The sequence below is a fragment of the Anguilla rostrata genome, chromosome 5, assembly GCF_018555375.3.
Source record: "Anguilla rostrata isolate EN2019 chromosome 5, ASM1855537v3, whole genome shotgun sequence".
In the NCBI taxonomy this organism is placed as follows: domain Eukaryota; kingdom Metazoa; phylum Chordata; class Actinopteri; order Anguilliformes; family Anguillidae; genus Anguilla; species Anguilla rostrata.
Window position 1 is genome coordinate 45,865,034 of NC_057937.1, and position 14,006 is coordinate 45,879,039.

A 14,006-nucleotide genomic window follows, 5' to 3' on the forward strand; every position below is an offset into this window, starting at 1 on the left:
GTGAAAAACTGTATGTATATTAATTACAAATAGAGGCAATACCTCATATTCACACTGGATATAAACATTTGTCGGTAGTGATATTTGTTTTGGAATTGTAGTAATGTAAGGTGTATAATCTGTTCAAGGTAAGTGTATTACATAAATAAAGACCTTTAGAAATATATATCCTAACATTCTTCCTGTCGAGAAGTGTAAGAACTGAGTAGGATGGTTCATACTCAGTTGATTCTTCAGTGATGTATGCTTCCTCAGTGAGTGGTATTTCAGGCAGGATTTCTGCCTGAGCCTTCACAGTGGCAGGTGAAGGCTAGTGAACACTGTAGAAGACCACTTAGCATGGAGGGAGAGTGCAAAAATGACTGAAAATAGGGGTGCCTAATAATTCTGCCACTTCTTGAGAAATAAAAGTAATTGTAAAAAAAAAAAGGTTTCTCTTAGAAATAGTTGTAATATAAAAGAACATTATTCTCCAATTTTTTTCAATAACATGTAATACAGCTCATTACCTGGGCTGTTCATTTTATACTGCTTTTTTTACTCATCTTTCTCAAGGGTGCCACTATGGAAGGAAGTAAGCTTTTTATGAAAGATTACTCTGTACTTTTGGGGACTGCTGATAAAATATGGAGAAGGGTCATTATTGTGATTTCTGAATTAAACTTTACAGGTTGACAGTATGTTCAAAAGGTTCCAATAGGAAGGTAGAATATATGGCTCTTGGTCTAACTAGCTCTTGCAGATTCTTTCTCTTTCTCGGTGCATGATTTAACAAGCTTGGCTGTCGAAGTTTCTACCTATGAGACTATTTTCCTGTTAGTACTCTGATTACAGATGTAGAGTTGTAGTTGTACAGTGATGTATTAAGATGAGTCATATTAAGGTTGTTTATTGTAATTGGTATTTAATGTTCCCTTAACCAAAAATGTGAAATCATTATTTTTTTTGGGTGCAATTAACTTCTCGGCTTGCAATATTAAAACTTGTTTATTAGTCCAGTAAAATAAATCTCCTGTATGTTGCTTCCATAGTATTGTATATCAAGTAGTACTATGAATGCTCAATGATCCATCCTAAAAATAATAGGAGACATACTGTTTGTACTATGTACTTTTTTTGGATAAATATAGCAGTTGTTTCAGACAAGTTTTTGCTGATGATATACATATTTCCAAAATAAAATAATTCTGCATACTGATCACTCAGATTTTCTGTTAAAAAAAGTATCTAGTTATAAATAATGAATCATTGGTATATGAACATCAAATGCTGTGAACAGGTTGGAGGTTGGATTATTTTTCGACTTTCTAACTCCTTGTATCACACTGAATCCATATATTCCAAACTAAATGAATCATTGTGTCTATATATTGTGTAAACAGTCCTAGCCTACTTTTCTGTGCAGTTTTGTGCAGTTGTGTGTTCATTTAGCATGAATCGGGTGTTATCATGGAAAAGAAAATGATAAATGGCTCCTTGAACCATGCCTAGTTTTTAGTTGTAATCTTTGCGATGCACTGTCCTGTAATAGAGAGTACAAGGGTGCCTTTGTAAAGTGCTGCAAATGCTGATGTTCTCAAATGTTCTGCAGTGGAAAGAGAATTTTATATTGTTTCTGGAGAGTTTAAGTCTTCAGCATTGGTACGCGCGATGGCTGCCAGTTACACTTAAGTAATTTTCCTCAGACAAAAATTCCAGCGGAACAAAACAGTTAAAGTGGTCGGACAAAGAAATACTGGGGCGTTTGTTTCAATGACAGACTTGCGCGTTTTCACAGCATCATGCTATTCCTTTTAAGACCCTTTTTAACCAAATCTTGGGTAACTTAATCCAAGCATGCTATGCACTTTCTAATAAAGGGCGTCTACCTAATAATTCACCATGGGCAGTGACGACATGTAGGCTTCCTTCAAGTTCCATAGCAGAGCTGGCATAGTTTGTCTCAATATAACTAGCAATATGATATTTTGGTCTCTCCAGGCTGTTATTTTTTGGAAGACAGTCCAGGTTCGGGGTTGCCTTGTCTCCTTGTTAGTAATGCGCTGTTAAACTCATAATGAGAAGCTGGCGGTGATGATTTCATGGTTCATTCCTTGACATTTCAGCCCTGCTTTCAGAATTGAATGCAAAGATTGTATATGGCTGGCCTAATTGCAGTTGTTTTTTTATGACCGTCTGCTCTTTCATTTTTCACCCTGAGGAAACATTTATTTTAAATTGTTATATGATTCAAGCTTACATTTACTATTTTTAAAACAACATTTAATTCCACTGCAGTTGTCATTCTGCAATCACAGACTACACTTATCTTTCTCACTGATTTTGTAAAAATATCACAGTAGAGAGAATGTGATAAATGTTTTTAAGCCACTGGAGGACAACATTTTAAATGGCATTAGACATGTTTTATTGTGCTCATAAATTCCAGTACTTGTTTCCAAAATGATTTTTTTTGGGGGGCACCAAAGGCTTTGGCAGTGTTCCTTCTGCATAATTGCCAGCATCATTGACCACTTACTGAGGGGAAAACTGAGTTTGAAAACTGCAGAAAATGACACTAACATTTAAACCTTTTCATAAGCCTCACGCCTTTCTGTAAAGTGATTTTCCTTAACGTGCCTTAAGCACGCAAGGCGACACAAGACCTGAAATCGTTCTTACACATGCAACATATTTTTCAGTTAAAAAATGTGGAAGTGTAATATAGTAATTAAAAAGCACTTTTGTACTAAGCTGCGTATGTGTTTGGGGGTATCTGAATGTCGTGAAAGGCATGTCAGAGCTATGTCTCTAAGCTACATGGGTAGGTGTGTTTAACACATACCACAGTCAACCCTCTGGGTCCTCCAACCCTCCTCTGGATTTAATTAAAGCATTTCTATCATTTCTTTTGAAAATGTGGTACTGCTTTCTTTACTACTGTTGTGAAGTGCTAAATGTTACAGTGCATAGACCATATTAATTCCTGCAAGAACTTTTACCCAGCATATAAACTAAGAAGCTAAAAAAAAAATTATTCGACAAAAATACTGCAAAATGCATTTTTACCTGCAAAGTATAGGTCTTTCATGCCTTGAAATATTAAAGAGGCCCAGGATAATACATTCACTTCAACTCTCTCTCTCTCTCTCTCTCTCTCTCTCCCTCTCCCTCTCTCTCTCACACACACACACACACACATATATATTATAGAAATAATATTTAATACATAATATTTTGAATATAAGAAATATTTGCTGAATTAACAAAAAACAGCAAATAGCAGAGCATTTAATTTATTCTTGTCTCATCATTTTTGGATGGCCTTGTGGATCATTTAAGGACTCCTTTGAGTGTTGTACAGATTCACTCTGTAAACATTTCTTCACAACTTACTTACATATCAGTTGCTGGTGTAAGGACAGAAGTGTTCTCTGTTTCATTCCATGCCCCTCCTCATGAGAGACAAGCAGTGTCAAACTGTATATGCTCTGCTAAACTTCATTCCAATTTTAATTACAAGGCACTGCATTCCACATTTTCCATCATGTTAAAGTACGAACTGGATCTGCATTCCTAATGAAGAATAGGACCTCAATTCATGCCTGTTTTACCGATTTGTGTCATATTTCAAGATCGCAACGTATGACCTATATGAAATGTCGTGACAAGGAAGGTGGAGATGGAATCAATAAAAGTTTGCCAGGAATACATCCTGTTTTTTTTCTCCCTAAAACAGCACCATTGTCTCTCCGGTAAGAGTTCTAGAGCCCTTTAAAAGTCTGCAGTTTGCTGTGGACCTCTTACATCAGCCGTAGATCGTTGCAGTGTAATTGTCTGGTAATAGGGAACTGGACGTGCTCCCCATGTTTCTGTTATAGTAGCAGACAAAACAAGGGCAATGCTGGCTGGGGTCAGAGAGGTCTTTATGGGCACTTCAGCACAAAGAAAGCACAGAGTGCGTCGCTGCAGTAAGACCATGTTAAATTGCTGCGAGATGGAATGCAGTCAGCGCTGATTCATTGTGCGCTGTCTTTGTGCAGCAGCGCTGATGGAAACCTCTGTGGCCCTAGCCCGTTTGGCCTCGGATTGCCTGTGAGACCGAAAGAACAGTAGGACCGTGCATCCGGAGTCATCGCCGCGACAGACAGCGCAGCACAATTGTAACTTTTTAGCTGCGTTGCGAGCGCCATTCGTCTTCCACCGGCAACGAGCTGAAAATAGCTGACTTGGTTCCATAATGTCTGACCCCACCATTGTACACAGTCTCTCAGGAAGACAAATAAGTTACTTATTGCCAAACTGACAACCACCAGATCTCTTCACTGAAGCTTATGTTTTGTGGAATTTCCTCGGGTGGCCTGACTTCTGAAGTACAGATCTCAGCATGACAGACAGGGTCTGCAATGCCTAGACCCATAGCTGGGGAGTGTCATGTAATAATTAATGTACTGCTCTTTTCAGGCATATTAAAGTAATTAGCAATTATGACACATTTGGTTACTGAATGTTATAGAAGACTTTTTGTTGAAAAGCAATTTAGTTTAATTGTCTTAAAAATGTATCCTAGCACTTCTAGCCTGTCCCATCTTGCCTAGCTGTTTTAGACCTGTAATTCCAAGAAAGGGTATGGTTTCAACCACAAGTTCTTTTTTTTATTTTTTATGCGAATGGTCTAATGCTTCTTCTCATGAGTCTGACAAAGGAAATGGAATTTGGCAGTACACAGGGGTAGATATGACAAAGCACTGAGAGGCAGACTGGAGCCCTGTCCAATGGCTCCATCAGAAATTCCTGAGATAGAGCGCGTCCCGCCAGCGGAGGGTGATTGATGCGTGCCGTTCGAGCGGAGCGCAATTACACGCCGTTTATAGCCCCCGCGCAGCGCGGTCGCCGGGTCTGAGCGCCCTAATCTCCGCCTCGGATCTGATAACCCGCAGCCGGGGCGGTGCGCGCTAACACCCCCAGGATCTGAGCGCCGCGTCCTTATCGACTCCGGGCGGGAAGGAGGCTCCACGCTTAAAAAAAAAAAAAGGTCAGACAAAAAATAAAAAGGGGGGAGGGAGTGAGGGGGGAAAACAAACTGAGAAACCGCCGAGCCTGTGAGGTGCTCCTCGGGTGCTTGAAGGAGCTGTTAACATGAGCGCTTCTGAGGTGCTTATTCATTAGAGATTAGATTTTATCGCCCGCTGGTTGCTCCTCCAGCTCGTTCCTCATGTTACAGGCTGTGAATGAAAGCTGCTGTGATGTTGTATGGAACTGGCTGTAACGTGATACATTTAGACCCCCCTGTCCCTCTCCGGGCAAAATGATGCATGACCTCACTTGTTCCTAGACTGGGGGTAAGAGGCTACCCAGGACGAAATAGGGCAGCTGTGCTTTTTATTTTTTATTTTATTACATTTTTTCCTGATTCATGGCCACAGTTAATCCTCTCCAATATGCACTTGTTCTTATGCTCTAAGCCCTTACAAATGAAGGATATTCGTGAAAAACCTTTAATCCTTCACAAAATTGATGGTTTTCATGAAAATTAAGGCTAAATCTGTGCCTGATTAGTCCTTCTTCATGGCCGTGATCAAATACAATTCAGTAATAGGGTAAAATTGTACAGATTAGAATTTCACAATTATTGTCATATTCCATAATAGGATTGACTTGAAATTTGGGAAATGCATTAATTCATGGTACTGTACCATTCAATGATGCACTCATTTTCATTTTACCATCCATTTTTCCCTTGGTATAAACAATTTGAACCATGACTGTTGGCTTTGGTTCATATGTAAACCCATTCTTTACAACATTCACAAAACAGCAACTGCATTGCTTTTTAATCTGTGGCATGGTCTAGCCATTGACAGTATCCTTGTCAGTCTATAAATAAAGGTTAAAGCTTGTGTGTATACCAGCTTTTGGAATTCTGTTCCCACAATCCTTCACTGTCATGACCTCCTGATTTATTTAGATTATTATGCCCGCATGTGGAGACTGCTGTGATGGAAATGAGGACCACAGAAAAGACTGTCCTGGTTTATTTTTGAGAGTGTGGCTCAACGTATATTAAATCAGTGTAGAGAGGCTCTTGCTAATTTAAAACAAATGCTATTTGTTTGGTGCTTTTGATTGTATCAGACATTTAGTCAGAGGATACATATATACAACTTTTAAATATTGCCCTTTATGTGCAACTTGCCACAAATGTGCAGATAATGGTGTATATAAAATCAAATGAATAGTTGTAACAACATCCTGCTTTTGTGTCCATGCCTGCAGCTGTGAAGACTGTGATCGAAGTGCCCCTGGGAAGCCGTAGCATGAGAATCACAGCAAAGGGTCCCAATGCCATCTGTGAGTAAACTCTCGCCTTTACCACTCCTGCAGATAAGCCCTTTCACGGACATTCAGGGTGGCTAGGATGGAAAGGGTGATTTCATGCAACCTGCTGATGCAGCAAACATTACGGTCCTGCAGTTATACAGCAAGAATAATGGGCAGTGCACTTTCACAAGTTGTTTCTTTAAACTTAGGAAAATTGGTAATGTTTGGAAGAAAAACTGCTCTGCAGATTTTTAAAGGGTGGTATTCTTCCAACTGGATCAGGAATAGTAAATAAACCTTGAAAACATCCCACCAGTGGCCCTTTCTCAGGCTCCCGAGATCAGTTGTGTGTCTGTAAGGCTTTATCTGTGCCGTTCTTTGCTAGCCGGCTTTCAAACAATCATCAAATTATGCGCTAGAAGGAAGTACGTGTGCCCATTCCCGAGGCAGGCTTTGCTTGCTTATTTAATGGCCGTGGTATATTTCTTCAAAATATTGTATTTGGGCTGTATGGTGTAAAGTAGTTGGTTATTTGGTGGAGCTGACAATACCTTCAAACATTCTGTTTATGTTAGAACCAAGTAGAACCTCATTTACAGATATCTTTTTCCAGGCAAATGGAGCCTTTTCAACATAAATACGACCAATCCTTTAATGAGATTAAAGCCAGCCTATGGCAGCCCCTCCTCCCTCTGCTTCCAGTCTCACATTCATCCTTCCTGTAGCCATCTGGCAGCTGTTTGGCTCGATGCGAAGAGGAAGGAGTCATCACAGTGCAGCTCAGGCCACTGAGCTCTATGAGAATCACACAGCTTTCCCACATCACAATTCCAAAATATAGTCGCCCTTAACCCTTGTGTTCTGTTTACTTATTAGCACCTGTGAAACTGTTAGCCTGGGTCAGATATACCCAGGACATTATTGGAATTTACAGTACAGAAATAAAATTTATACAAAAATACTCAATATATATTATCTTCATCTTAATTACAAACAATATAAACAGTATATATGGTTAATATTTACCATTTACTTCTGCTAGATCACATTTTTACAATGAAACTGTCTGTCATTTTTGTGATAAAGATGATTTATATAAGTCCACTGCAGTGGAGGGATGGCAGCATAAATCATGTTTATCTGTGAAAAATTTAAATGAAACAGTTTTCACATAGTAGATTATTGATTGTTTATGAACTGACATTCTCAAATATTTTTCATCTTTATCTTATATTCAAAGAAACCATATCGCAAAAAGACATAATGAAAATTCAGATTATCAACAACAAATATAAACAAACCAAGAGCCAAATTTGCATTGTTTAGTCACTGGTTTTGAAATACATCTCTCAAAAGTGTCAGTCCTCTTTTATAAGTTTCAAAAGTTTTGGGTCAATTTTATCCAAACCGAACCCGTTCCCCTCCCGTTCGAGGTTAGAAAGCAAACTCAGGGAGTGGATAATGGTAACAGCCCCATGATGGTCGCATCACGGAGTTCATGCATGTCTCTGGAAATGCTGCGGGGCTGGGTTCACAGGCTGCAGGCGGAGCGGGGTTCGCAGCGTAGCTGGTAGGAGTCGAGCCCTGAAGGGACGCTGGCCGGTAATCTTGGGGCTTTGTGGCAGGCATGCAGCTGCAGACAACGGTCCATTACAGACTGCCCCTGCCATTTTATTCCCCCAGACACATTGGGACTTGAAAATTCACCATGTGAATTCACCACCATTTTCACACGAGTTAGCCATTGCCTTATCGGTGACGAACATCACAGCGACGATCCAGGTGTACATGCAATTTTTTTGGGTGGAAGCTTTAAAATGGGCTCTGACTGACCATAAAATTGCTTTAACAGATAATTTGTCAGCTATCAAGAGACTAATAATATATATATGGAAAAGCTAACCAAAGTTTAAAAGGGGAAAAAACTTTAGACAACCTAAGATTTAGAAACCCCAGAGCCCAAGCCTTTAGTTCATGAACTTAAGTTAAAGTAAATATTTTCCAAACCTAGTCTGAAAACTTATGATCATATTTCTTTCATGTATTCTGTCTTGATCCCTTTTCTGTGTTACAAATTATGTATATGCATGGTACAGCAATAATTCATCCATTAATGGTTTCAACTGTACCATAATTAAGCTGTTTGAATAGACATCACACGCTGTTGATCATTTTCAAAAGGTCTGGAATTCATTGACATTGTTAATTATATCTGTTATATCAGTTATAAGTCAGTCTGACCAGACATTATTTCGGGGAAGCTTTTAATGGTCACCGAATTACGAATCTCAACAATCACTATGAGATGGATGCACGTTGCCAAAAGAGGAAACGAAACATCTTGAGCTTGCATCACTGAACAGCTGAGGATAGGTGTCGAGTTACATGGGAGAGGATTCTGTTGAAATGAGGTCTATTGTAACACCCAATCAAGGAGCTATCACTGTGCCTTAACTCTTTTCTTATGTAGTGTCCTCAATTATCCACTCAGTCTTCCAGTTAAAATATGCCCATTTATTCAGATAGGCACTGTTGCACAGTGCACTTGGGAATTTGAGGGAGCTGTTTGCTAGCTGTCACTGGACAATCTTTGTGACTGTGGCTGTTTATCTGGTCTTGATTTTTGTACGTCGCTCCCAGTTTATGCAGCACATCTGTGGCCTATGAAGTGTGGTTATACTTCACCACAGTAGATAGTGACAAATTGATTTAGTGTCAATCACTGTTAAACACAGGAATTGACAGACAATTGTCTTTACATCTACATTTAGAACATTTAGACAGTATTCTGTTTAGTTTCCAAGTTGAAAAGCATTTGGAGGTTCTTGCATTACTTCACCAAATGTTTTACTATAAAGTTGAGTAATGAGAAATGCAAGTCACTATATATACGTGCATATTTGTATGCAGTTACTGTAGCAGAGCAGTAGAGGGTTTGGGAGCAGTGGTTTCAATGAATATTATGACTCCATGGCCAGGAGAGTTGTCGTTTGTGTATTTTATCTGGCTGTGTCTGTGTCCACACTGTTCTTTAGTACTGGAGTCACACACTCTTCAGGGGCACAAAGAGGAACATAGCTTCAGCTCACCAGGCCAGTACATCATAGAGAACACCACTGTGGATTTCCAGAGAGGATCGGATAGACAGACGTTACGGGCCCACGGACCCCTGACTGCAGACTTCATCTTCAAGGCAAGGACTGGAAAACTCGTACTCCTCTGAATGCCTTTGAGTGCCTCCAATAAAATCCAGGCTTATCTGAATATAAGTAATAAGCTGTTGCTGCAGTTGCAAAAAGAATTAGGTGTACTTCTCAAGAGGTTACTTCGATTATATGCTCTTCCAAAAGTTGCAACAGCTTTTGATTCACTCTCCCCTGTGGAGTTTGAGGCAGCACTGCCAACATAATAAATCTTTCAAAAATTATTATTTTTTATTTCCTATGAATGAAATGATTTATTTCCTGAAATCGTATGCTGTCTGTTATTTATTGCACTGTACTTCCAAATATACGCACCTTACAATATCTTCAGTTTTCTTCGTTTTTAATTAGTTTTTTTTTCTTAAGGCCTTGGTTTTTTAAATACATTTTAAAATCTAAAACATTTTACTCCCATTATTATCAAAATGTTGAGGATAAACATGCCATTTAAAAATAAATGACCCTCTTGTGTTTAATCAAAGAAAAAACAAAATTAAATGTATGCTGTTTATATAAAACTCCTACTGTTATGTAATTTCAAAAACATATTAGTTCTGGTGAACTTCAGAAGCGTAAGGTTGCTAAGATACCTCAGAGTCAGCAGTGATTTCAAAGAGCACTGAGTGAATCTGTAGCCACTGCATTAGTAAGTGAACAACCAAACAATAAAAGCAGTGAAACCAGCTCTGAATCATTTGAAAAGTAATTTCAAAATAATTTGAAAACATTTTTAGACAGTTGTATACATGTAAAATATAATAGAAAATATAATACAATATAATTGAAAGTACAAACTCTACTGCACTTGAAACAAAATCTGTGTTTTACTCATGTCAGCACTATAATGCAAGATAGAATAAGCTAAACCATGACTTCTATTACTGGCATAGAGAAATGCCAGGAATAGTAGCTGAATAGAAAAATTATGTATTCTTTGGGCTCAACCTTAGCCACTGGTGCTACCACAGCATTGAAAAGTTTTCAAGTGACTCACTTCTGTGGCGAATTGAAGAAGTATGAAATGACTGCTCTAATCATCATCATTGTCTAAAAGTTGAGTCTCGAGGACATTGCTTTGCAAGTAACACTTGAGATGCTGCGCTTCACGTGGAACAGATGATGTAATGTGATTTATGGCCTGGATCAGTGCCTACAAAGCAAATGCTCCACTTTAGAGTTGTATAGATTAGAAATTTTTGTTGCATTTTATCAGTCTTCATTTCCATTGTTGTGTGATGCAGTTATAGATGCCACAAAAAATGACTTTGAAAAAACAAATGTGGTGCAATGTTTGAATCCAGGCAGTCTAATTATGACCATAAAAGCCTAGGATGGTTTTGTTTGGTATTAGAGGCACTCAGAGAAGCCTGTTTTGATGGAGTGCACAGGGACAGAGACATATGCTTGGTATTGGATCTGCACCATTGTAGATGGGATAACGAAGGTCCACCGTTTGGTTCCCTGCAGGTAAAGTATGTGTCTGCCCGGGACACTCTGGTTCAGTTCACGTTCTACCAGCCCATCCGGTACCAGTGGAGGGAGACGGACTTCTTCCCCTGCACCGTCACCTGTGGAGGAGGTAATAGCAATCCCCACTGGTTACTGACAAGCTCACCAGGAGCTTTTTTGTTTTGACCCTAATGGTGGTGAATGTGCCTGAATTGTCAGGGTACCAGCTCAATTCAGCCGAGTGTACGGACATCCGCTTCAACCGCGTGTTGCCGGACCACCACTGCCGCAATTATCCCGAGAACAAGAAGCCCAAACCCAAACTGAAGGAGTGCAACATGGACCCATGTCCTGAAAGGTCTGCCTCATATCTTCCATTGTTGTCACCGGTGCGCTATTTATACAGATCCTCTGTTGTGTCTCAAATTTCTGATTTGACCTTTTCTCTCTGCCCAGTGATGGCTTCAAAGAGGTGATGCCGTATGACCACTTTCAGCCACTTCCACGGTGAGCGCCTGTTTCTCTCTGTACATTGAGCTGCATAGCCGCAAAGCCACAATGCTTACTCTGATGATAACAGTCTCCAGTCTCCCCCTCACTCTCCCTTATAATGTAATGGAAAGTATATGAAAGAAGCTGGAGTTACCTGCAAGTGTAGCCAACCAAGATTTAACTAAACATTAATTTTCAAGAGACATTTGACCACACTTTATTACATGGCAGGTATAAAACCTTGGAATGCTTGGAATTGCTGCTTTTTATGTCATTACATAAGTACTTGAGTTTTGAGTTTTAGCCAACATTAACAAATGCTTGTAAATGTGTTATTTCAAAAGAGGCTAGTCTGACGATGTTGAGAGAGCTCCACGTGGCTACCATGGAATTGCAGTAGTATATACTGGCATATCAACAGTGTATATGAAACCTTGTTGAATTTCTCAACACTGAGGCCCTGTCCTCTAATATGTTTTATTTACTAATGGTCATTAATGTTTGAGATTAAGCAACACATTTTTAAAGATGTATAATGTAGTTAGTACATAATCTAAAGTGCCCCCAGGCTGATAAACTCCCTGGAAGTGACCAGATATATATAGATTATATATGGTTGCATTTGAAAATCCAAATCGTTATCTCTACACATTTCTGTACATTTTCAAATCATTTAACACATAAGGAGCAAGTTCTTCAATATGAAATCATTACATCTGGTATCTAGAAGTTCTTTCAGCACCCTTTATGGAATAAAAACAATTACTACCATACTGATGAGTTTGGACACCCTCTGCAAACATGTTCATCTCAAGCCCAAGGGCCATGCTCACTGTAATACACTGACAGCTTTTGTGTGATCAAAAGTAATTTGGAGAACCTTAAATGCAGAAAGGCATTCAATGTGCACCCACTCTTTTATCTGCTGGATTTTATTTTGTGTGCTGACAAAGGCAATATGTAGATTTTTTTTGTACTAGTTTTATATTTTTGTAGCTACTGCATGCTGATTGTCTGTGGTTGGGCCAAAGCTGAAAATGTGTTGATGCTGCTTAATTAATAAGGTCTTGCATTTGGCACATGTGAATTACATGCTGTGCCTTTGATGTAATTTATTCCAGCCGAGCTGTGTTAATAATAAATGGGAACTATTTTAAGTTTATGGTAAGTTCTTTCTGCTAAAGGTGAACTTTCTGTCGTATGTTATTCTGTTTTTGTTCTGTATTGATGGTGAGTTGACTGTATTGATGGTGAATGTACTTCTGTCAGTAGTTTGTAAAGTATGTCCGTTAATAATGTGGTGTTTGTGCCAGGGGTGAATTTACAGTGTATTTTGGTGACACCAAAGTATTTTGGTGACTGGTCTGTGTAGATTCCAAAGCAGAGATAGTCTGTGGAGGGCGCCCGGTCTGTTGTTTTTTGTTTTTACTCTGTAAAAAATTAATGTTCAATTAAAGCAGATAATTAAACAGTTGGCTCAGTTCACTGGACTTTTGGGTCACATACACATTTCAGTTTAAAACTAAGACCAATGTACCCATTGGTTCTCCTGGACCACAGTTGCCCACTCCTCCTCCAAAGGTGTCATTATTGGTGTTCTAAAGCAGGACTGTCAGATAAAGTTGAATTAGTGCGGGCTGCAGAAACAGGGTTGTCCTCGCTGATCTGTGTTCTCTGTCCTCTTCAGCTGGGAGCACAATCCGTGGACCTTGTGCTCAGTGTCGTGCGGAGGGGGCAGCCAGGAGAGGAGCGTGATGTGCGTGGAGGAGGACGTGCACGGCCAGATCTCTCAGGTGGAGGAGTGGAAGTGCACGTACTCCCCTCGCCCCGAGGTGCAGCAGAGCTGCAACACTTTCGACTGCCCTCAGTGGATGGCCATGGAGTGGTCTCAGGTGAGCACTCTTCTGAGAATAATCTCTGCTCTGAACACCTGCAATCATTATGACACCCACCTTCTTCTCACTTTTTAATACCCTTTGGCTCATAATAAGCCCATTGTATGTGACCAACTACAGTGCATGAAATCTGCTGCTCTGATGTTTTTGTGTTGAATAAATACAAACTGCCCATGGCCGTAGAGTGAGGTATTGTAATGGCTTGTTAATTTTCCAGTGCACAGTTACCTGTGGCCGTGGCTTGCGTTACAGAGTGGTTCTGTGCATTGATCACAGAGGGCAGCACACCGGAGGGTGCAACGCAGGGCTGAAGCCTCACATTAAGGAAGACTGCCTGGTGCCCGTTGCATGCTTCAAGCCTCAAGGTATGGACCTCCTGTAAACGGTCTGCTGGCTGTAATTCACTCTACAGGGTGAAGGTGTACTGTGTGGAAAATTAGAGTGTAATGGTCGACCACATCACCTAGAAAATGTCTCTGTTCGACTGATGAAAGTTGAACTCCTTTGGGCATTGGGTTTGACAAAGCTCAGTGGAGTGATCCCTGCCAGCTTGCCAGGGTGTGATAAAGGCATTGTAACGTCAAATGAGGCAAAAGGTTTCCCAGGCCATGGAAGAGGTCTTTTTGACTTAAAAGCATCCAGAATGATCCGCCGTGAGCTCATGGGC

The 14,006-nt window shown here is 39.9% G+C and overlaps 1 protein-coding gene across 5 annotated transcripts in view; it reads left to right on the top strand.

The window, feature by feature from the left end:
- The window catches only part of adamtsl3 (ADAMTS-like 3), a 121,643-nt gene that overhangs the window by 72,433 nt on the left and 35,204 nt on the right, over positions 1–14,006 (top strand). For all 5 annotated transcript variants that reach the window (XM_064336583.1, XM_064336582.1, XM_064336586.1 and 2 more), the window contains 7 exons: positions 6,256–6,330; positions 9,336–9,493; positions 10,971–11,082; positions 11,172–11,310; positions 11,409–11,459; positions 13,132–13,336; positions 13,557–13,704. In XM_064336583.1, the coding sequence (XP_064192653.1) occupies positions 6,256–6,330; positions 9,336–9,493; positions 10,971–11,082; positions 11,172–11,310; positions 11,409–11,459; positions 13,132–13,336; positions 13,557–13,704 (888 nt within the window). The remainder of the gene's footprint in view (positions 1–6,255; positions 6,331–9,335; positions 9,494–10,970; positions 11,083–11,171; positions 11,311–11,408; positions 11,460–13,131; positions 13,337–13,556; positions 13,705–14,006) is intronic.